Below are 22,267 nucleotides of genomic sequence, written 5' to 3'. Positions count from 1 at the left end.
TGCTTTGGAGACCCATTTGCAGGCAGCAGTGCCAGAAACAGGCAGGGGGATGTTGGGGCTGAAAGTACTTCTTTGCCTCTCACTAGCACAGCTCCTGCTCTGTGTTTTTCAATCCTGAAGGGGCTTTCCTGCTGCAAGAGCTATTCTCTGCTCTTTTGTGCTTGTCAGTGACCTTAAAAGCCCCAAGGCTCTTCTGGAGGAGGTGCTGCCCAGCATGGTGCAGGCAGCATGCTTCTCCCCAAGCAGGGACTTGCAAAACACCCTGTTTTCCTACAGCACTGAAACCTGATGGGTATTCCCTGAAGTGACGATTTGACAGTCCTGGTGGGGAGCTCAGGCCACTTCCCACTGCTGGGATCCCTCTGCGATGGAGTAGGGAGCTGGAGCCACCACTCACCAAGGGCCACTTCTTATTTCCCACAGGGGAAGCTGTTGGTGTCTCTAATTGGTGGTGACACAAAAATTCAGGCATAGGAGTAAACCAGGAGCCTTCCAGTAACAGGCCCACTGAAAGGCATCTCCCCAAAGAATCTCACGTAAGCAACTGTTTCGAAAGCACCCTCAAGACTCAGCATTGAGAAATCACAACTCCAGTTGAGAAATTGCATGGGGGTAGAAGAAAACAGGCAGAAGGGTTGGAGGGGTCAAGGCATGGTGGCTGCTGTCCCCAGCATCACATCAGAGCTGTTCCCTTCTACTACCTTCCCTTGGGGAGGCTGAGCCAGCCCCAGGCTGGGTCCTGGACCTCCCCACTCATGCCCCTAATGGATGCTGCTCTCCTGACTTTCTTCTCGCAGGTGCCAAACGTCATGAGGGTCTGGAAAAAACAAGCTCCTCAGAGTTCAGCTTGGCTCAGCAGGATTTAAGGAGGATTAGTCATTGTGTGCTCCTGCTGCATCAGCACTTGGGCTGGGGGTGTGGCGAGAGGAGGGGAACCCGTTAATTTTTACCTCTTGGTTGCAAAAGGAGTTAGAAACGGTATCCTTATAATGAGTAACAGTGGGAGTTTATTCCCTGCCTTGTGCACACCCTGAATATGTGATGAATGCCTGAGTTGTTCCCCTGGATGTGGGTTTGAAGATGTGCTGGGGACTTTGTGGATATCAGCGTCTCTTTCGCAGTGGATCCCTTCCATAGTGATAGGTCCAAGCAAGAAGAAGGATGGGGTTTTACTGCTACATGTTTTCGGCTAGCCCAGGAGCCTCAATGCTTGGTTTTCTCCCAGCCAGTGCCCCTTCAGAGTTCACTTCCCTGGAGAAAACATCTTTTGCAAGAGCCAGTGTGTTACTCCATGGTGGGATCTCCCCTCCGTACAGTCCTGCCTCAGTTTCCCTTGTCTGTCAAGCATGACCTGAGGTTGTCTGTGTGAAGCGGGCTGCCTTCCCGCGGGCCATGCAGCAGGCTCGTAGATGCTTCTTGGTGTGATCCTAAAAAGAACAAAAGGGAGCGAGCATAAATGAAATTTATTGTTGGAAAATCTTAATTAGATTTTAAGCCCAAAGGGAGAAAAGTGAGGTATTATCTGACACAGCTAATGAGTGTTAAGGGTCCATTGTTATATTTCTTGTTTACCTTTCTGTGCTGGCTGATACGGCCTGGATCCTCGCCTGTTCTGCCATAATTAGGATATCTCATCTCTTGCTGATAGGGTTGGGGATGCTCTTTAAAGCACAATGCTTTCTCATCCCTCCCTGGCAGGGTGATCGTGATCGGGAAGGCAACTTCTGGCATCCCAGCATTTGCGCCTGCCACATTGACCCTGTGAGCTGAGGGATGCCCTCCAGAGCATCCTGATAGCTTCCAGGTGATGGGCACCTCCAGCAGCCTTGGTAACCTCTCCAAAGGCCCCTGAGCCAAATTGCCTGAGGGACAAAACCCCAGTGCCTCTCTGCACGCAGCAGAAGAGGTGACCGTGCCCTCTACAAGTCACCCCATGACTACTGAGGAAGGGGGAGGACACCCATGGGTACCCAATCCTACCCCTCACTGTAATGCCAGTATCTCTGGAGCTTGGGCTTCAGGAAGACATTCAGGGTTGGGACCTGCTGTGGACAGCATAGTCTTTTTGGGCAGAAGACATCCAGAATGGTCTTTTTGCACTGCTGCCTCATTATAAGATATATCACAGCTTTCCTTTGTGGCCTAGGAGGGTGCAACTCGTCTCTTGGATCCTCTGATAACAGGGCATCTTGTTGAAAACCACCTTCACTCTGATACTTCCCTGATCTCTCCTGAGGCACCTTAGGGATGGATGTTTAAGATGTTTCAGCTGTGACCATAGCCCTGGAGCAGCTTGGGCAGGTGGATACCTACCACATAAATTATTCCAAGGTGGCTTAATTAAAGACTTGCTGTATGGAGGTAAATGGCTGCTGGAAGGACCACTAGCTCCAGCTCTGGCTCTGGGCAGTGTATCCTGGGGTTTGTGTCCTGGCATTGGGCACCTTGATACCCAAGAGATGCAATTTGGACCCCCAGAAGCAAAAATGGAGTCTGTTCCACTGTTGTGATCCTTTGGGCTGGAGAAGAAGCCGGGTCACCCAGGTGGGAACTGGGAATGTGGCATGTAGGGGTGGCTGTGTGTGGGCAAGGGGGCTGCAAAGTTTTTGGTCTTGATTCAAGGCAGTGAAAGCCAGTAGTAAAATACCATCCATTGTTGGTTTATACACCCGTAGTAGCCAAACAAACATCCCCGGAGCCTGTCCTTATCACTTTATTACACCTGCTAGAGTGAATAGATTGAAGAGGATGGGGAGGGGGGAGAAAGCAGAAGAATCCAGCAGAAAAACTGGGGTTTGGGATTGTTAATTATTCTCTGGGGTCTCTAATCTTTAACTGGCAAACAGCATCACTAACTGTCTTAAAGCCCCTCCTGGAACATCCTGATAATAAGCCATCTGCATGAAGGCACCCCGTTATCTGCCCTCCTCCAGCCGCCTGTGACATGGCTGGAGTGGGAGATAATGAATGTGTGGTGTGTAATAACGACACGTCATTCATGATTATCAGCCTGATACCCAACCTTTTAGCTCCATTGTTTGTGCTTCAAAAAAAGAAGAAAAAGAGAAAATAAAAAAGGAGGAGGGAAAGAAGAAAAAAGGGGAATTTTTGGTGCTATAGGCTCTCCCGGGGTCCCTGAAGTGTCTCCCTGCCAAAGGGGCTGGCTCTCACAGCATCTCCCAAAGGGTTTGGTGGTACCCTGGAAGGACTCGCTTGTGGATTGGCGGCTGTTGTAACCATGGTGATGGAGGGAGAGAGCTGAGACAGCGCAGAAATGTCACTGCCTGGCAGAGAGACATTTGGGGCAAATGCTGGGGCGATTAGATCTGTGTCACCGGGTGCTGCCCGGCTCCTCGCGCTGCTTTTTGCTGCTCTCGCAGCCGTTTAGTGGTGGCTTGGCAGAGGGGGTTATCTTGTACATGCTGCTGTCCAGAAACTGCCAACGTCTGAAGGCAGGGGGGATATTTGGGTTGCCTGGTTTGACCTGGATAAGCTGAAAAGCAGAAGAATTTTCGCCTGGCTGCTGCTGCATTACGGGTGCATAATGCCTTGGTGCTGCAAGATCTTCCCCCAAAGCTTTGGTCCTTCAAACTGCAAACCTGGGTTAAGCATTATTCTTAATGGGGAGGGACTTTAAAGTGTTTGGCTCAGGTTGCCTCAATTATTGTCAGAAACGATGGGAATAATGATCCATTTTTCCATTAAAAATGGCAGTAGTTTCTTCTCTCTTTCCCAAGCAGATTTCCCAGAGCAGTTTCACTGGGGAAGGTTTCTGCTGGGAGTAGTTGGGGTTTGGCCATTCTTAACAGTCAGAACACTTGGAAACCAAATGAGCAGCCTCAGTCATGGCAGTGAATAGGCTGATGACCCTAAAGCATGGGCCTTGGAGGCCAAGCAGGGCACTGTGCAGATACAGGGATGGGAAGCAGCTGTGGGTCCTTGTCGGATTTAACTTTTCCTGCTCTGGCCTCATCCCCCCATGCCCAAAACAGAAGATGCTGTAGGGATGTCTTCAAGTGCCACCTAGCTTCCTTTGAAACCCACCACCAAGAAAACTGGTCTGGGTCTTTGCAGCCAAGTGCTCCCCAGGCTCATTGCTTGGACCACAAGCCAGAGAGTGGATGAGCAGATCTGCAAGGTGGCTTGCTTGTTTCTGGATGGGTGGCTGAAACGCCTGGCGTACAGGGCCAGTAATGAAAAGCTGTATCAAAATGCTGCCTTCCTGTTGCTGTGCTGGAACCAGGGAGGCAGAGAACCTTTGAGACGAGCCTAAGTCCACCAGCAGTAAAAGGGTGATGGCATTGGCACCTACACATCCAGTCCTTTCCTGAGCATGAGAAGAGGAACTCGGTCTCCATCTGCCTTGCAAAATAAATGCAACCTGCACCTTGCTGGTTATTCACAGCATCCCTGTCCCACTAGGTAGCTGGATCCAGCCCTAGAGGGGTTTTGTTTCTCAAACTGAGGATGCACCAGGTAGCGGAAATGGGAGGCACGGGGCTGCAGGGATTTATTCAGATGGGGACATGCTCAGATTTGGCTCTCCTGATCTGGCCATCAGCAATGCTGAGCCGCCCAGACACATGGACATGGTTTGGCTATGTTAGTGACACCGGTGGTGCTATTGTCGTGGGTGAAAGCTGAACAAACAGCCTTGTCTCTGTGTCATGGCATGTGTGCAGTCCTCCATGCCTCAATTTCCCCTGATGCTTGCTGTCACTTGCAATGACAAGCTTTCCCCGTGCTGTGGGTATACCACCATCATGCTGGGGACTGTGACAGAGCAGCCTTCTCTGCTGTGCCACACAGCTGAGGATGGGGATGGGGACAGGGATAGGGATGTCCCCATGGATGGGACCCATTGGCTTCCCTTCTGGGCCTCGCCATGCTCCCTGCCAAGCCCAGGGGATTTTGCCAGGGACCAGGGAGGACTCTGTTTTTCTGGGTCTCCCACTGCCACCTAGTGATCCATTTCCCATCTTGGACCTGCAGCTCACCCATCCAAGATCCACTTGGCCTCGGAGCCCACCTATGGCCAGTGCTGGGGTGAGGGCCTGAAGTGAGTCCCTGCACGCCTAAAACAAGCCTGGCCTTAGGGCCAGCACCCACCTACACCCCTTGGGCAGCTCACTCATGTACTGAACAGTCAGTTCTCAGCCTCTGCCAGAAAGGGCTTGAGACTCATGCTCCCTATTGGGACTTTCAGGTTTTTTTGCAGGCTGATTTTGTTCTTGCTGCCAGCATTTGGAGGATGGTGCCTTCTGTTCTGCTTTGTTTGACCCCCAGATCATTTCAGTTGCTTCCTTACCACAGAAACTCCCAGAAGCAGAGGTAAAGGCTTTGTGACCCATGGCATGGGAGGGGTGGAAACAGGCTCCTCAGGCTCAGTGGGGGGCAAAACTACTGAAACAGCCTTTGTGGCTTGAGAAAACACTTGCAGAGCTGCACCCTCGGGCACAGCCTTGCCTCTGGGCTGCTGGGACTCATCCTGTACCCCTTGTCCCCACAGTGCAAAGGAAGCCAAAGCCACGCTAGGGGAGCATCTTCACAAGGCTGTATTCATGTTTCAGAGAGGAGGACAAGGCTGATCATGCTTTGGTTTTGGGGTGGAGGGTTGTTTCTGCAAGCTAGCTGGTGACATGTCCTTGCACTGGTTCCTGAGCACCCTCAGCTCAAGGAAGTTCAGCGCCAGGGCGGAAAAACCCGTTGGCTTTTATCTCCATAACTGTGGGTGCAGCGCCAGCCAGAGCGGTTTAGGGGGAATAATGTGGATGGTGGTGTATGGGGATGCAGAGTGGCTGCAGGGAGGAGTTATCCTTCCCCAGCACTCCCAGGCTGGAGGCAGGGGAGGGATATTGTGTTTAGGCAGTGTCCAGGCTTTAGACATCCATGCAAACATTGCTGGTGGTGTTCATTGCTGTGCCCAAGCAGGGAACTGGCAACAGTGCAAACAGACACGTGGGTGACAGAGGTCTCATCAGGCAGTGTGTGGGGAGATGGAGGATGCCCATGGAGGTGAAGACTGAGCCATAGCCGTGCTATGAAACCTCCTTGGCAGTGCTGTTCCTGGTGCAAGGAGGGGACCTGGACCTGCTGGGTTCAGTGTGTGTGTGAGGGGGCTCAGTGTGTCCCCCTGGACAGCAGTGGGAGGGTTAATGTGGGAGAGGTCTGAGGTGGTCAGGGTGAATCTGCTTGGTGTCCCCCTCTGGGTGGTGGAGGGTGGTCCTTGAGATAGGTCTTGACCTGCACTGTGGTACCTCATGGGATCAGTGGATCTTCTTCAGACGCACGTGGACCCCGCTGCTGGACCTGAGGATGATCTGCGGTATCAGTGTGGGAGGCTTGGTTGGGTCAGGGTAGAGCTCAAAGCGAAGCAGGGTCAGGGCCAGCGCCACCTTTAACTCGTTCATGGCAAACTGCTGCCCGATGCAGTTCCTGGGGAGAGGATAACAAATGCTCCACTTGCTGCCTTCATCCCCAACTGTCCCTGAGCTAGGGGACTTCTGCTGCATAGATGCTGCCACAGCTTATCTAGGAATCCCCTGATGCCACACCAAAATGTACTGTGGTGGGGTATTGTTGTTTCAATGAGCATTGGAAAAATAAACGAAATTGAGAAAGCTGGGGATTACTTCACTGGAAAGGGCTGTATGGGTCCAGCTAAAAACCCAGACTCTTCAGGAAGGTTATTTTTGGCTCTGTGTGGAGTATCTCCTCTTGCAAGTTACTGAGACCTGCATGTATCTGTTGATACAGCATGGAAACCACAGACTTGGACCCAGCTTGGCTTTGAGGTGCAGTCAGTATCCACCTCTAAGCAAGGGAGACTGTGTTCCCCATGCAGGCAACAGAAAATATAAACATCTTCCCACATCCACAGGAAAAGTCTGTGAAATCCTACGGTGACCACAGAGCTTGGGGTGCAGGAAATACTTTGGAGCTGATGGAGCGTGGTAGAGACCAAGTTATGGAAAGCCTGCTTGAGTTGGCCAAGCCAACTTGGCTCAAGAGCACAGAGGGAGGACTAGCTTCAGGAGCTCAGCTCTGATCTAGATCTCCCATGCAAGGCACCCTACAGAGAAGGAAAGAGAGGAAGGGTCTCCTACCTGGATCCAGCAGAGAAAGGCAGGAAAGCGTGGGTGTGCCTCTGCGCTGAGTTCTCTGGAGAAAACCTCAGGGGATCATAAACCTGTGGGAGCAACAAAGGCAGTTTGGTCAGGGTTTGGTTTGGTATGAATAGCACCAGGCTCTCCCCCAGTCCCCAAAGTAGGCCTGGATGTGGCTTCTGCTGTCCCTGGGGAGCTGCAGCTGACAGTCATCTCCCTATGAAGCCGCTGGGTGGATGAGAGGAGAGCACTACTGGCTGTGCAGATTTTCCTCTTGGAGATATCTCTATCACCCACTAAAGTGCCCAAGATGCCTGCATGTGTTTTCTCCTCCATGGCAGCAATCATCAAGTCAGACTCCCTTTGGTCCAGAGATGCGTGATCCTGGCTTTCCAGACAGCCACTAGAGAGACGCAGCTGTACACCTGCCTTCGAGTTTCCAAACTATTTCTTTCCCTGAAGACTCTAAGATACTAGCTTCGAATAACACACCGCCTGGAGGGCTTGGGAATTCTCATACACCAAAGTCTAGGGGACCTATTTTTCTCCAGGGCAGGTGAAAGCAGCCTGAGTATCTCTGTGTCACCATGCATGAAAGTAGACTATTCAACTATCTTTCCCAGCACTTTGGCTTGTTCAAAGCCTTTGGGGTGTTTGGTAACTTCATTGAACTTAGCATTTAAATAGGGACTGTTGGAATAATAGGGGGGAAAAAAAAACCCCAAACATGGCAGGGAGGCATAGGCTGCCTTGTTCAAGCGGAGCAGATTATTTGGGCTGGGATATTCTTGTTATAAAGGTGAAATACCTCGGAGTCCTCCCATACATCCCGGTTCCTGTGAATGGCGAATATGTTCAGTCCAACCTGGCAGCCTAGAAAAGAAAAGTGAGAAAAAGCTTGTGGCACCTTAGAGTGAGGTGTTTGTGGGATGCTCTCCCTCCTTGGGCTCTAGTGATGATGCCCCACTTGTCACTGGCAGCAGCACGAAGGATGAATGAGCCCAACAGACCTGCTGGCAAGCTGCGTCCATCAGGAAACGTGATGGGTTTATGCAGGCGTCGGGACACCACAGGAACCGGTGGGAACAGGCGCAAGCTCTCTTTGATGCACATTGTGGTGTAATTCATCTTCCCGAGGTCCTCCCTGAAAGCAAAGTGGTGTGGTCAGGCTGTGTTTGAGTGGCAGCAATGGGGACACCAGCAGCCACAGCCTGTGCTGCACGCTGGCAGCAGTTGTGACTGCCATGTCTCCCATCTCTTGTTGGGGTTTCTCCTTCTCCTAGTCCTCCCATTGCTACGTGAAAAGCAAAATGCCCCAGTGCAGATGCAGGATAAGGTAGATGAAGTTTCATTCTTAGGATCATAGAATCATAGAATAGTTTGGTTTGGAAGGGACCTTTAAAGGTCATTTAGTCAAATGTGTCAACTGCACCACTCAGCTTGGTGTTGTCTGCAAACTTGCTGAAGGTGCACTTAATCACACTATGTCATTGATGAAGATATTAAACAGTACTGGTCCCAGTACAGACCCCTGAGGGACACCACTCATCACTGATATCCACCCGGACACTGAGCCATTGACTACTACCCTCTCGATGCCACCATCCAACTGATTCCTCATCCACCAAGCAGTCCACTCATCAAATCCATTTCTTTCCAATATAGAGAGAAGGATGTTGTGGGGGGACCTTGACAAAGGCCTTAAAGGATAAGTGAAAAGAATTCAAAGTAAAGGAATAAGAAGTCCTAACTCACCACTCAATAGAATCTCGGTTTCCCAAGATTCCTCTGACCTCCTCCCTGCACTGTTGCTGGTACTCTGGGTGTAATGACAAGCAGTACAAGAGCCAGGAGATTCCACTGGCTGTGGTATCATGACCCGCAAACATGAACGTGTCAACCTCGGCCCGCAGGTCTTCGTCAGATAGCCCAACTCCATTTTCATCCTAACAAAGAGGAGAGTATATCATTCTTAAACGCACATTAATTGGACTTGCCTCTTTGGTTATAAAAATAACCCTGAATGATGATGAAGAGCGGCCCAGTTTGGTGTCTTTTGTATCTCCTGTACATCAGAAAGTAAGCTAGTAGAAAATATATCCAATATATGTGAGAAGTCAGGCCTGCTGATTGCAGACTCTGCAGTCAACAGAGCTACAGAGTTGGGGCTTCGGTGGGATACCAGTTCCCAGCCCTTCAGAAGGACATTCTATTTGATCCCCTACCGAGGGTCCCTGTTAAGTTTTCCAATAGGTGTGTTTGGATTACTTTTGTTTCAGATTGAGACACAAAAGAAAGCAGTGGCTCCAGAAGGATAGAGTGAGCACAGAGCGTATCTCCTTCCTGAACACCAAATGGCAGCTTCTGTCCAGAGTATCTGGAGATATCTGTGAAGGTAAAACTACAGAAGGTAAGAAATGAAATCCCTTGAGAGAAGTACAGCCATGCTGTACTGCACCACTGGACCCCTGTTTCCAAAGATCTCATTCTTCTATGCTTTCTGACAGCTCACTTACTTGGAACTACTAATGTGCTCAATTAAAATGAACAAGGAAGATGAAAGTCTGCTCAAGCTCTTTAAGTTCTGCATCTTACATATTTGTATTTCCTTCCTGAGTGGAGAAGCTCTTGCCAACAACTCCAGCCAGGATTGGCCACCTCCCTACTGATACATCCTTGGTGCCACGCAGGTATGCTCTTTGGCATTTGATACAATTATTTCAAACATTCACCTTGGTACAAAGAAGAATGTCCAGAAAATCCAGATGTTTCTTCTTCTGAATCTTGTCATGTCCCTTCTCATTGGAGAGCAACATCTTTCTTTCTTTTATTACCTTATCTGCACAGAGGAGTGATCAGTTAGATGTATCCTGCCCCTCCAGAGACCTCATGTACTTGTCCGCTTGGTTAGCAGTTTGGACCCAGTTTAAAGTGTAACCCTCTGGCCAGTGCATGCTGCAATCCCCCCCTGAGCAGCTCCAGATGGAAGTGCGGGCAAGGTTCAGCTAGGAAACAGGTCTGGGGAGAAAGGGGGAGAGATACCTGTGTGGGCATGGGCTAGCTTGCAGGCATCCTGAAACTTCCGGCCTTGGGAAGTCAAGTTATAGAAGACATCCTTGTAAGAAAAATTCTGCATTCTATTGCTCAGGAGGTAGCTCAGGTCATAAACAGCTCTGATATAACTGTCTGAGTTGCTGTAGGGAGACCAAGGTTAAAGCTGGTGTTAGCAACAGGAGTGGGGAAACAGGAGCACTTGCTTTCACAGGATTTGAAAGTTGAGGCACTGACCTCTCAGTCTGGCAGTTGGCATTATAACTGAAGGCACACTTCATGATGCTGTCTAGTGTCATCAAGCTGACATCTTGAAAGAGCTCCACTGACTTCCTCTCTGCGATCTTCTTTTCCCATTTATCCTAGCAGTGGAGGCAGGGGTAAGGAGGGACAGACAACCATCTACAATCAGGTCATATTTTCCATTTCCTCTTCCCAGATCCACACTGCTAATTACTTTCTTATCTGCCAGCTGAGACCCTAGTTCACTGTATAGTCTGTGAAATCTAGACAAACTCTTCTGTGCATTTCTTGTTCAAAGTTTACCATTACTGGGCTAGGAAAGGATGTTCTAGCAGTGGCTGGTTTTATTGGAAAGCAGATGAAAGAAAGAACAAGTGGAATGGCCAGAGGGAGGTGAGGAGAGCAATTTCAGAACTTCAAAACTATCCAAAAAGTTCAGTGGAACTCTAGGAGCCATCTAAGTCCAGTCTCTCTCCCTTGGTCATTCCGAGACCTGACTATTTTCACTGAAAGGTTAAAGTGTCAGGAATGATGATTCTTACCAGCATCACTTTGACCGAGTCTGACATCAATGTCACATAAGATTTCAGCACATCATAGTGAAAAGCTGGGGTGATTAGCTTCCGATGCTGGTACCATTTGGCTCCCTCCAAGATCAACAGCCCCTCCCCTGGGGAATCAAACAGCAAAGGTGCAGTCAGCTTCTCCAGACTCTGATCACGGCTCTGGCAGCCTTCCTACTGCTTTTGGCTGAGCACAGACTAATGTGCAGGATCTGGGAGAAGGAAGAGTTGGTGATGGAGCCTTTCTGATGCAGTCTCTCTGAGGCCATTCACAGCAGTGCTCTTTGGATGGAGAAGAGGCATGCCCACTGCAGCCAGCTGTGCACACCCAATCTACCCTGTAACCCAATCCGTGCTGACAGAGGCACAGGACTTGCTCTCTCAGGTGGATTTTCTGCCTCCACCACAGTTATCTGTGGTAGCATTCAGTTCCTGAGCAAACTGAAGGTTGCTTTGTGAAGGCCAGGGTGTGTGATTTAAGGCAAAGCCACCTGATGTGCTCCACAACTAGGTGGGCACCACCAGTAGTAATGTTCACACTCAAACAAACTCTCTTTTTTGCAAGCTCTGGTTTTAGAATAGAAGAAGGCAAAATAAAGGAACACAAGAGAGAAGCTTTTGAAATGTGCAACGTGGCTGAAAGGGATAATGGAAGAGGATGACTTACCAGTCCAGGGAGCAAAGAATTTGTAGGGTACACTGGGCTTGTGTTCTGTAAAACAAAACAGATACCAGAACATTATGAATGACCAATGAATTCAGCATATCAAAAAAGAAAATTCAGGATAAACTGACATTAGAGTTTGTCCTCTAAGTCACAATGTAGAATTAGTCTTATTTTACTGTGTAAAGTACCACTAGAGGCAGAGTTTAAAAGAGGTCTTCTACAAATATGACCTCAGTGGACTTGAGAAAACCAGAGAAAGGTATAATGAGAACAAATGTGTGTGGAAAAAGAAATGGCCATGGCAAATGTCAAAGTCGAGAACAGTGGGATGGGGTTTATTGTGCTGGTAAATGCCAAAGAAGACAGTAAGACCAGTGATAATGGAGACAGTGAAGTGGGAGGAACAGGCATCTGGTCACTGTTTTGCACAAGAATACAAACTGCTCCATGAAACCTGGGGCAGGCTGGGAGCTTGAGAGGGGGAGCAAAAGAGAAATTGCAATATTCATGAAGGAACCCAACAGAGGGGATGATTCCAGGCAACTTTTCCATTATTTTCTCAGTATTGAAGTGTCAAGGACATGGCTTCCCAAAACCAGATGTAGAGACTTACCCGTTTGGCCAAGTAGGACTTTGGCATATTCAGGATGGTGGATTACTAGAGAAGGCAGGACTGGTCCAAACCATCTTAGAAAGGCATAGGGATATTCATTTGCCCATAACAATGACTGGTTTAACATGTTTTCGGTAGTTATCTGCAATGACAATTAAGCAGGGACTGAATTCAGGCAGAGAAAGAGGGATGTGCCAGGGAGAGCAGAGGCTAAACTTGCCCTCTCATGGGAAGCACATACAAGACATCCTCTCCTGGGAAATGGAGAGAGAGTAGGTGGACTTGAACAGGGAAGCTTTCCATGCTGCAGGTAGAGGAGATACTGGGCATTGCAAAGGGATTGTGCATAGGTGGCAAAGCTGATTGAGATGCCATGTCCCTGCAGGACCTGGCAGCTCCATGGAGAGTCCCTAGCTGGGGCCTGGCTGTAGTTGAGCTGTGTTAGGATGGCCTGGGCTTGGTGTTGCGTTCGAGAGCTATGCTGGCATAGGCAATGCCAGGAGGACCAATGCTGTTGCATCCCTGTTCTCTAAGTTCAGCAGTGCAAGGTGGGCATGTAAAGTGAAAACAGAAGTACCTTCACTATAGAAGGGTGAAAATGGCTGCAATAAAATGCCTCTTATTCAGTGAGTGTAGAGGGAAAGACTCTTACTGGTGGAAGGTTTAATCCAGAAGAAAGACATTTTATGGTTGCTTATATTGAAAAAACTTCATGAAAGTCCCAGAAATTGCCTAACTCCATGTTTCAGCACATGACTGAAAACAATGTGGCTCTGTTGTTTATCAAATGGTGCCTATCTGATATCCAGGCACCCTTTTCTGCCTGTCCTGCAGAAGCCTTGGCAGTCTCTGTCCTGAGGTTCTCTCTTGCAGGAAGGGAGATCATCAGGGTACATACACACCCCACCCAGTGCTTTCTCTTATCCTGACTGGTATTTGCCCAGATTTTGGGACAAACCCACCCTGACTGAGCCCAGCTCCCTCCTTACCAGGTGATTGTGGCCATAGAGCCAGTGTTTCGGGGGACCAGGGAATGCCTCCAGAGCTTTGTTGAGTTTCTTCCTCTTCTGGTAGAACTGAGCCGCCTTCAGCAGCACAAAGACTACACCAAGCACCACAGACAGCTGCAGAACAACAGCAGAAGGTCTGGCTAAGTTGTCCAGCAGAGATGCCATGCTGGCCCTGTGTCTGGGATGCCTGACACTGCTTTCTCCCGCTTGCTTCTCTTCTGCTCCTCTTGCTCCTGTGCCTGATGGGGAGCTCGGTGCAGGTACAAATCTTCTCTGTCCTGCTCTGCTGGAGCTGAGCGTGGTGAAGCAGTGCTGTCAGCAATTTATAGTGTCGGGAACATTATGGTAAACACTGTGTCAGCTTGGCCAATTGCCTGCTGCTCCCAACTCACCCTTTGACCTGCTTCCAGCAACCTGTGGATGGAGGCAGCTTGTTAACAAACAACCTGCTTACGTATTCCTGACTTTCTTTGAAGGCCCATACACCCCAGGAGAGAGCAAAAGCACTCACAGTTATTCATGCCCATGTGGACAAAGCCATAGGAGGAACAAGACAAGAGGTAGCCAGGCTTGGGCTTTAGCTGAGCTCCATGCTGTCTTCAGCCAATTCAAGTCTGGAAGCTGTTCATCTGCCCATGTGAAGTGGGAACAAACAGGCTACTTCTGCCCAACACATGGGCTGGATGGATCCAGTGCTTTCAGCTGTAAAAGCAGTGCTCTGAGTGTCTGCAACATCACACAACACTGCTGTACTAGAATCAAGAGAATGGTCATAACACAAGGGACCATGGTCCTGAACTCCGAGAGGTCCTACCGTAGACAAGCCAGGAAACAAAACTGCTGCCCAGAGGAATTACCATGGTAAATATGTCATGCAAGGAGAGGGAATGCAACAGAGCAGTAAAATAAGCTGCAGCAAGATCAAGGACATGTCTAAGCTGATCAGGAGGTGTGACGGTAGGGTCGTGTTCCTTCTACAGTCCTAGTGAGTTCTCCTTCCCCTGTCTACACGGCATCTCACCATTCTCCAAATCATCACATTTACCTCTCCAATGCAGTGCTTGGTCGTGTCCCGGGTAGTACCCATTCTAGCAATCCCTGACTAGATCCTGCTGTTAGCGGGGCTCACGTCCCACAGGCACAGAAGCCTGGAACGGTTTGAAGGGAATTGCAGGGTTGGTGAAGGACTTAGTCTGGAAGCCTGCCATGTGTGAGAGACTTGAAGGCATATTGTGAAGTGGAGGATCCCAAGGTGTGCTGAAATCATTTCCCATTTGGGTATTGGGATATTATGATGAACAAATGGGTTTATCAGCTGCTGAACCTGGTAGTCTGACGGACTGCTACACAGAGGCTGCTGAATTTGGAGGTGTTTCTCTTCAACTTAGTATGCCGCTGAGACAAAGGTCTTCTGATGTTTGGGCACTTTCCTTTAGTTTTTATTCTAAATTATGCCGTGGCCAATTGAAACCCATGTTTTCTGCTAGTAGAGTCATTTTACTGAAAAACCTACTGTTCACAATGAATCTGATGTTCATTGTCTAGATCTATCCTTCTTATAGCCACAGAGACATGGAGATCATTGACTGAAGTGAAACTGCACAGCCCCAGTTAAAATATCTCAACTTTTTTGACAGAAAGAATATACGAAAAGATCTTACAAGACCCACTTTCTGGAAATTACCTGACTCCACAAACATGTCTGAAAGTTAGTGAAGTGAGTGGCTTTTCCCTTAGCTGGCTTGTGGCCTATTTGTTAATTAATGATCAACAAAGACAAAGCTGTAGGTACAAATGGTACCATTTATATTTCAGACTCCGGGAGATTTAAAGTGTCATGAGAGGGATTATCGATACACTGCTCATTGCCAGTTTGGGTGTAGTGTGGGAAGGTGCCACACCTGCAAAAGCTGGGCTGATCCTGCACGCTTTGAGATGAAAATCAATAGACTGCAGAAATGCTGAGGTGTGGTGCAGGGCTCAGGAAGAACTGCTGCTAAACAATTTCCTTTTCACCTGATATCTATGTGCAACTTCTCCGAGCTCTCAACCCCTCTTGGGAGCTCACAGTATAAACCTCCATATCTGAGGGCATTTGGGACAGTTTTATTTCATATATGTGCAGATTCCCTGGCTGAAATGCACAAGCTATTTCAGCATGGCTTTTTATTCTCTTCATGGGAGGGTAAACTATGCACAGAGCAGGAAGACTCAGCCTGGTCCTCTGTCCAGCACAGGGGCTGCAATGTTACCTGTGGGTCCTTGGAAAGGAAAGGATTTGTCCTCCCTGCCACACAGCTAGAGGATGCTCAGTGCTGTACAAGGACTGCACCTCTCAGCTGAATAGTTCACATTGAGACCCTATGGGTTCAGATAGCTCCACCTTCATGTCCTTTGGAGGGATGTTCGGCTGTGCACGGCACTGCTCTTCGGAGTTCAGCTGTGGTTTTTCTGGCTGAACATTGATACCCCTGCTGACATTAGCTAGTGTGTTATGTGGTCTCTCTCACATGCACCATCACCTAGTTCTCAATGGCGATAAGATATTTTGCAAGTGCTCGGGCATGATGTGTTGGAAGTGGCAGTTTCTAACCATGTCCTCCAGCTCCAGCAATGATGATGTTTCCAGAGTTCCTCATTCACTTCTGCAATTGCATCTTGAAATTGGCAGTTTGGACATTTCCATGTCAGATGGGATGAGGATGCTGACATTGAGACAGCTGTCACTGTGGGTACCCAGGACACAAAAGGTACTGGACATGTCAGCCAGCTCCCGCCGTGCGTGTCCAGATGCCTGCTAAAGTTTGGGCTGAAGAGGGGTTCTGTCTATAGCTTCTGCATGCAGTTGGTAGAAGACTGCTCTAGAAACTCTCTTTATTCTTGAAAACATCAACTCTATGATCTCCTCTTAGTTTATTCCTGGACTGCAAATATCCTTTTGCTAGTCTGCCAACACGAAGACTAAATTTCTTCAGCATTTCCATAGAAATAGTGATTGCACAAGTTCCCCACATGGGAAGAGGTGACCCAGTCAACACTACAGCTGTCCACATGGCACTGGGCTTTTGTTAGCATGGCAGGAAGATCCATTGGAAAGAGCTGATGACAATGGCTGAAAATCTCTTATGTCTCCCCAGACTTGAGTGCTTTGGCTGCTTGAGCCCTGTCCTAACACATTTTCAGTTCCACAATGTATCTGTCCCCTGAACTGGAACCATGTATCTTATATTAAGATGGTGTCTCTGCTTCCTCAGACTGGGAAGAAGAGGAGGGAGGAGTTGTATTCTCCGTCTGGCATTTGTCATCCTGCTTTCTTCCCATCAGTTGCTGACATGCTGCATCCTTTGTGCTAGAGCCTGGTAAGTCATCACAGACACTTCCCTTGACAGACTTAAAGAACACATCGGCTTGCCGTGTGTTGCCTTGGAGAACATACCTGGCAGGCACTGAAGAGCATTAGCTTTTCACACACTTGGCCATCTCCATGAAGCTAATTGTATCTCGTTATGCCGAGCCAGTTGGATCTGTGCAAAAGTTCAAGGAGTTAAAGGTTGTTCTTCAGGAGGCAGAAGGCTGCAGTCTGTCGGGTCAGGCATTTCTTAGGAAAGGCTTTGGCTGCAGCCAGAGCAAGAGGGATCCGATCTGCCGTGACAACTTCACACTCCTGAGGTCGAGCACCTGATGGCTATAGCGGGTGTAGGAGATACAACTAGTACCTCCAGGTCTTTTTATGATCCTCCATGTGTCCTGCAGCACCATGATTAATGGGCTTTCCATCAGGAGAGGAGGCAGTGAAGGCTGGTTGGCTGGCTGGCCACTTGGCTGGCTGGCCAATTGATTGGGATGCCTGTGGGTTGCAGTTGGTCGGGGGGCTGCTGATGCTTCTTGTCTATCTGAGAAGGAAGAGAAGGATGAACATGTAGCACAAGGAGCCACTTTTGGGCTGTCTGAGCCAGATCTATGGCTGTGCAAGGCGCTTTCAAAATGTGGGGCTGAGCTAGACTGGGCAGGTGAAGGGTGTTAGAAGAGCAATGTTATCATGTGCTTTCTCTTGTTATCAGGTGAGGTCACAGAGAGTTTGGACAAGTCTGCCATGATGCTTAGGATTAATCTTAAAGGTTGAAGTGCTATATCCTACAAGAGACCCCACTCCTCATCTCCAGTGCATCATGGACTCTACCCCAAAGCTGTCCCTCCACTAGGCTTTTTTCCTCTGAATCAGCTCTAAGAATGGCCTTTAAGGCTCTTTCACAGATCCTCCTCTGTGAAATAGTCCATAAACAACTAAATTCTTGTCTTGCCTTGCCCGTGACTATGGGTGGGAGGGAGTGGAAGGGGAGCTCCATGAGACTGAGGACATTGGAAGGCGGGATTGCTGCAGTGAGTCCCTATATGAAGACCTGCAGCATACTCATAAATCCAGCAGTGTCATGTAGTTGGGTGCCTTACAAGGACCACATAAGGAAAACAGGGAGAGTTGGAGGTTGGGCTGTTTTGGGGTGTCCTGTGGCACCTACCCAGTTGCCAGACTCTCTGATCTGGATCTGGGCAGCACCTTTCAGCAATCACCTATGAGATAACTCAGAAATGCCCTAAGGGCCAGAGGTGGAGATGCCAGGCCAGTGAGTCTGGCTCAGTCTCAGGTGAAACTTCTATAACAGCACAGAAATTCTCATTAGTGACAAAGTCCCTGGACAATGGGCTTGACTGTGGGTTACTGAGCAGGGTGGATTTGTACCCATCTGTCTCCCTGATGGTTATTCAATAACCAGCAACAACTGTTGAGCATGAAGCCAGAGGGGCATGGGTTGTCTGAAATCCAAATGAGTTGCCAAGTGGTGAGCTGATAGGGAAGGAACATAGGGGACAGCATGGCTAAGCCTGCATTTATGGGGATATGGAGCAAGAATCTGAGCTTGGGTGATAGCAAAAGTGGGTGCCTAATCCAGCCTTCAGCCTCTGCGTTTTCTGTTTCACTGGTGGAGGGGATAGAAATGCCTTTCTCATGTATTTCAGAGGTTTCATGGCAAGAGGGGCCATGGACATTCTGTCTGACACTTAGCACAGTCTGAGGAAGATAACTCAATGAGGTTTGCCAGGGCAGAAGTCTGACACTTAGCACAGTCTGGGGAAGATAATTCAGGGGTTTTTTGCAGGGGCAGAAAGCCTGGAAGTCCAAAAGGAAAAACGAAATGGCCACAGAGCTGCAAGCGGAGAAAAGTGAAAGGGGACAGCACTGATCTAGTCATCGTAAGGGATTGGGACAAGGCCAGAAACAGTCTGCTTAGCACCAGGAGAACCCACAGCACCATTGCTCCCAGGCATCCTGACTGAGGTAGGGAGCTTCTGAAAGAAGATCCCAGCATCAAAAAGCAGCTACAAGGGTCTCCTGATAGCCAGAGAGGTTGGCAGGGTGAACAGAGGCTTGGCTTCACCTTCTGGACATATAAGACTGGCTAAATACATTCGGGTGTCAAAGGACATCTCCACGGCTGGCTCCATGCCGTGGATGTCCACATGATGGCAGTGTGTGCCATGACAGCTCAGGCCATAGACATGAAAGCAACCTGTTACACCGAAGAATTCCCATCCTGTTCCACAACCATGGACAGATCAGGCTGTGGAAATGACTTTCAGGGTCTCGAGAATTGCTCCACTTACTTTTGACACCTAAACAGAAGAAGGAGAGGATCTTCCTCGTTGTTTTAACTCATCCTGTTGCCATTCATTGCAGACCTGGTTTAGTGAGCAGGTGAAATTTAGGTGGCAAATCAGTACTTTGCCCCAGAGCATGACCTTGCAGCAGCTGCTTTCTCTGGTTGTGCCTGTGTTTGTTTGGATAGGAAGAAGAGCCCAGGCCCATCTGTCCCTGTGTGTTCCTGCAGCGCTCAGTGCTGACAGATGAAATGTAGTTGTAATGCCAAAAAAAATAATAACCTTTCAAGCTTCCAAACACATGATATATGAGGAAATCATGGCAAGAGCCCAGCCAGTGTTGCAGAGTAATGCAAGCTGCCTGGATCTCATCTGACTACACATGTCTCAGGGATGAATTTATATCTGGAAGCATTTAATACAGCTGTCTTACAAATATGTTGCAATACTTACTTCATTTACAGGCTGCTTCCAGTGTAAAATCCCAGTGGGGTTTAGAGGGAAATTGCTGGTACCATCTGACCATGGGTTTGCCTGGAGAGCAGCGTGGGTCCCGCGCCCTGCAAAACTCCCTCTCACCGTTGGTTCTGCTGCTCCTGTTGTGCTCAGCAGCATGAAAGAAAGTACCACAACCAGGCTGTGATGGATGTTATACCCTTTGCATGACAAGGATGCGGCTGGACAGCTATTATGACAGGCTCTGTGGGGAAAGGAATAACTGCATGAGTAGATGGCATCCCTGCTGTGCTGTTATTGAAAGGCCAAGCTGTAGCAATGAGGAAAATACAGGATCTTTTTAACCAAAACAAAGACTTATCCAGTTGCAACCCGCATAGCTCCTCTCATGAGTTCTTATTACATTAGTTTTCGGAAGGTCTGAGTCAGGCAGTCCAAGGTCAGCTCATCATCTCTGCAATTACCCTTCCTGCAGAAGGTGGGGAGGGATTAAAGAATGAGGTAACCCCTCTGCATCTAGTCCTTGACTGTCTTTATTGCTCTGAGTTATAAATCCCACGTGACCAGCTCTTTTATTACTACCATGTCTCTAATATCCAGGAGGGGAAAGGTAACTGGGGGAAAGTGCTGTCAGAAATTGCATGCCGCAACGATCTGGCCCACTCTGGCACTGGGACACCATTGCACCAAAAGCCCTGTTGCAGCCTCAGCCCAGCTCTCCAGTTCCAAAGCAGAGCAGCTATGGAAGATGTGGGATGCAGGATGCGGGAGGCAGGACGCAGGATATGAGATATGGGATGCGGGAAGCAAGATGCGGGATGTGAGATGATGCAGGATGTGGGATGCAGGATGTGGAATATGGGATGCGGGATGTGGGATGGATGTAGGATATGGGATGCGGGGTGCAGGATGTGGGATGCAGGCTGGCTGGCCTGGCATGCAGTGCTGTCCCACATGGCCTGGGGAGCTGGGGAGCTGGGCTGCAATGTGTGATGTTATTTAGAAGAGCGGGACTCTAGCTCCTGGCCTTGGAGGCTGTTAGCATCAAGGAGAGCTTTGTGTGCAGATCTGATGTTGGGTTTGTGTGTGCAACTGCAGGGGGAACTGGGCTCCCCTCCCTCCCAGTGCCAAGAAGCCACAAACACAACACAGAGGGGAGGATGGGAATGCTGCAAGAGCACCTTTCCTTTTCCTCTTCAGATATGAAGAGGTAGATTTTCAACAAATCCTAAAAGTCATGGAGAGGGACAATGACTGAAGAGGAGGAAGGCAGAAGCAGCCTGGTTTTTCCATCCTGGGGCCCGGAACATTCACATGTGGGATAATGCATTTGAGAAAGCAGCAGGGCAGCCTTTCCTCTACCCCTGATTCAGTCTGCTCCTAAAAAACAGACCAGAGGTACCCTGCTGTAGCATTATACCATATTTGTTGCCTTCTTTGGGCCTTTGGATTATGCAGCAAAAACAGTGACCTGGCTCTTAAAACCTTTGAAAATGTAGATTCCCCAGACAACCTATGTTAGGTCTTAAGAAACCTTGGGGACTGCTTTATGCTATGCAATCTGTATCTGCCTAAATGCAGTTTAGCAGCTGCCATTTCATAGAACCATAAAATCATAGAATAGTTGGGGTTGGAAGGGACCTTTAAAGGTCATCTAGTTCATCTAGTCTATTTCCCCAAGGACTGTTATGCTAGTTCCCCTAGTTTGATATCCTTTTACCTACTCCCTTTCAGCAAGTGCACCATGGTGTCAGCCATGTGCTCTTGCTCATCAGATGTTGTGGCTTTAATCTTTCACATTTGCATGTCAAGGTTCATCCACTCCTTTTTAGATAGCATTTTATTTTTTCCCAATCCTATCTTGAAAAGAAAATTGAATCCAATATAGAGATACATTTGGTTATAGTTACTCAGCTATTTTGATTAGAAATTTTCTCATTTTACACTTTAGAATACGTAGGCAAGATACATTATGGAGTAAATGCAGTTGTCTTTATACTTAGATATCCGGACAGGGTTGAAGGACACTATCTCATTTCATCTAGTGAAAGGAGATGCAAGTGAAAAATTTTCGAGAAGTATTTGTATTTATATATCCAAGTATGATGCTTGCTTTAATTACAATGGCAGGATATTAGTGATTTGTATTATCTTTGTCAGCCTCTATAGCTACTAAATACGTTTTGGAGAGATTGCTGCCTATCAGTCATTTCCCCTCTTCACTTTGTCAAGGGCTGTGCCTGCCTCTTGTGCTTTGTGCTTGTGCTCATGGGCCCGCATCCCATTCACTGCAGCATTTTCTCTATTTATCAAGATAATTTTGTATCCTGATAGCACCCTCCAAAGAGCTCGAGGCATCCCCTGGGTTTATGACATTTTACATTTTAATAAGCATACTCCATCTCTCTCCACTGAAGGGGTATCTGTGATGGCAACTCGAGAGCTGCACCTTGTGTCTGAAGAGGGGACAGGCAGCTGGAGTGAGCATCCCCTGCAAAACGGTTTCGTGCTGACATTCCTGCTTCCATGAGAGGAGCTGGCTCAGGCCAAAATAAATCGGATTAACTCAGAAGCAAAAACAAGTTGAACTGGGATTCAGATCGGTATAGGTGGAAAGCCAACACTGCTGAAGGGCAGGGAATAGAGATGAAAAAGCACATGGAAAAGCACACTTACTAAGAAATCTCATTTTCCTTTTACTTTCTAGAGTCCTGATTCATTCTTGATTAGCAACAACTAAAACTGCGTGCTGCCAATGACTGAGTTGCCATTTGACAAGGACTGCCTGTACACATAAGCTTAAATGTATTTTCAAAATATATCTTTCTCATTATAAGTTCAGATATGTTCTTTTAGCGGACTTCATTAAAAAGGAAGGGAGTAGCGTCATCATTCAGGTTATA

At 48.4% G+C, this 22,267-nt stretch overlaps 1 protein-coding gene and 2 long non-coding RNA genes across 4 annotated transcripts; 2 read left to right on the top strand and 1 right to left on the bottom strand.

Moving 5' to 3' along the window:
* Positions 1-278: 278 nt before the first annotated feature.
* Positions 279-13,542, bottom strand: LOC115611431 (cytochrome P450 4A25-like). 2 transcript variants are annotated; one of them, XM_030494347.1, is made up of 13 exons: positions 13,233-13,542; positions 12,244-12,385; positions 11,631-11,675; positions 10,943-11,070; positions 10,395-10,519; positions 10,149-10,300; positions 9,839-9,945; positions 8,862-9,052; positions 8,117-8,250; positions 7,915-7,979; positions 7,107-7,189; positions 6,258-6,435; positions 279-1,427 (listed from the first exon to the last, which is right to left on the bottom strand). In XM_030494347.1, exons 1-12 carry the CDS (start codon positions 13,416-13,418, stop codon positions 6,267-6,269), a joined length of 1,527 nt encoding a protein of 508 aa, XP_030350207.1. In that variant the 5' UTR covers positions 13,419-13,542; the 3' UTR covers positions 279-1,427; positions 6,258-6,266. The 2 variants fall into 2 exon arrangements, with proteins under 2 accessions (XP_030350207.1, XP_030350206.1); XM_030494346.1 differs by lacking the exon at positions 279-1,427 and having other exon boundaries at positions 5,537-6,435.
* Positions 7,379-8,173, top strand: LOC115611435. Its single transcript, XR_003992580.1, has 2 exons — positions 7,379-7,763; positions 7,906-8,173. It is a non-coding gene; the product is annotated as an uncharacterized LOC115611435 (long non-coding RNA).
* On the top strand, positions 10,512-22,203 carry LOC115611436. The gene is made up of 2 exons (XR_003992581.1): positions 10,512-10,569; positions 18,270-22,203. It is a non-coding gene; the product is annotated as an uncharacterized LOC115611436 (long non-coding RNA).
* The last annotated feature ends 64 nt before the right edge of the window (positions 22,204-22,267 follow it).

Source organism: Strigops habroptila, chromosome 8 (genome assembly GCF_004027225.2).
Source record: "Strigops habroptila isolate Jane chromosome 8, bStrHab1.2.pri, whole genome shotgun sequence".
Lineage (NCBI taxonomy): Eukaryota > Metazoa > Chordata > Aves > Psittaciformes > Psittacidae > Strigops > Strigops habroptila.
Note: the sequence above shows the minus strand (reverse complement) of the source record. Positions and strands in the feature narration are given on the sequence as shown.

Bases quoted from the DNA above. Each gene is read 5' to 3' on its own strand.
- LOC115611431 (XM_030494347.1), bottom strand. From the start codon at position 13,418: ATGGCATCTCTGCTGGACAACTTAGCCAGACCTTCTGCTGTTGTTCTG. The intron at 12,386-13,232 runs GTAAGGAGGGAG...TTGTCATTGCAG, and splicing joins TCTATGGCCACAATCACCTG to ATAACTACCGAAAACATGTT. The intron at 9,053-9,838 runs GTGAATGTTTGA...CCTCTTTGTTAG, and splicing joins ACATTCTTCTTTGTACCAAG to GATGAAAATGGAGTTGGGCT.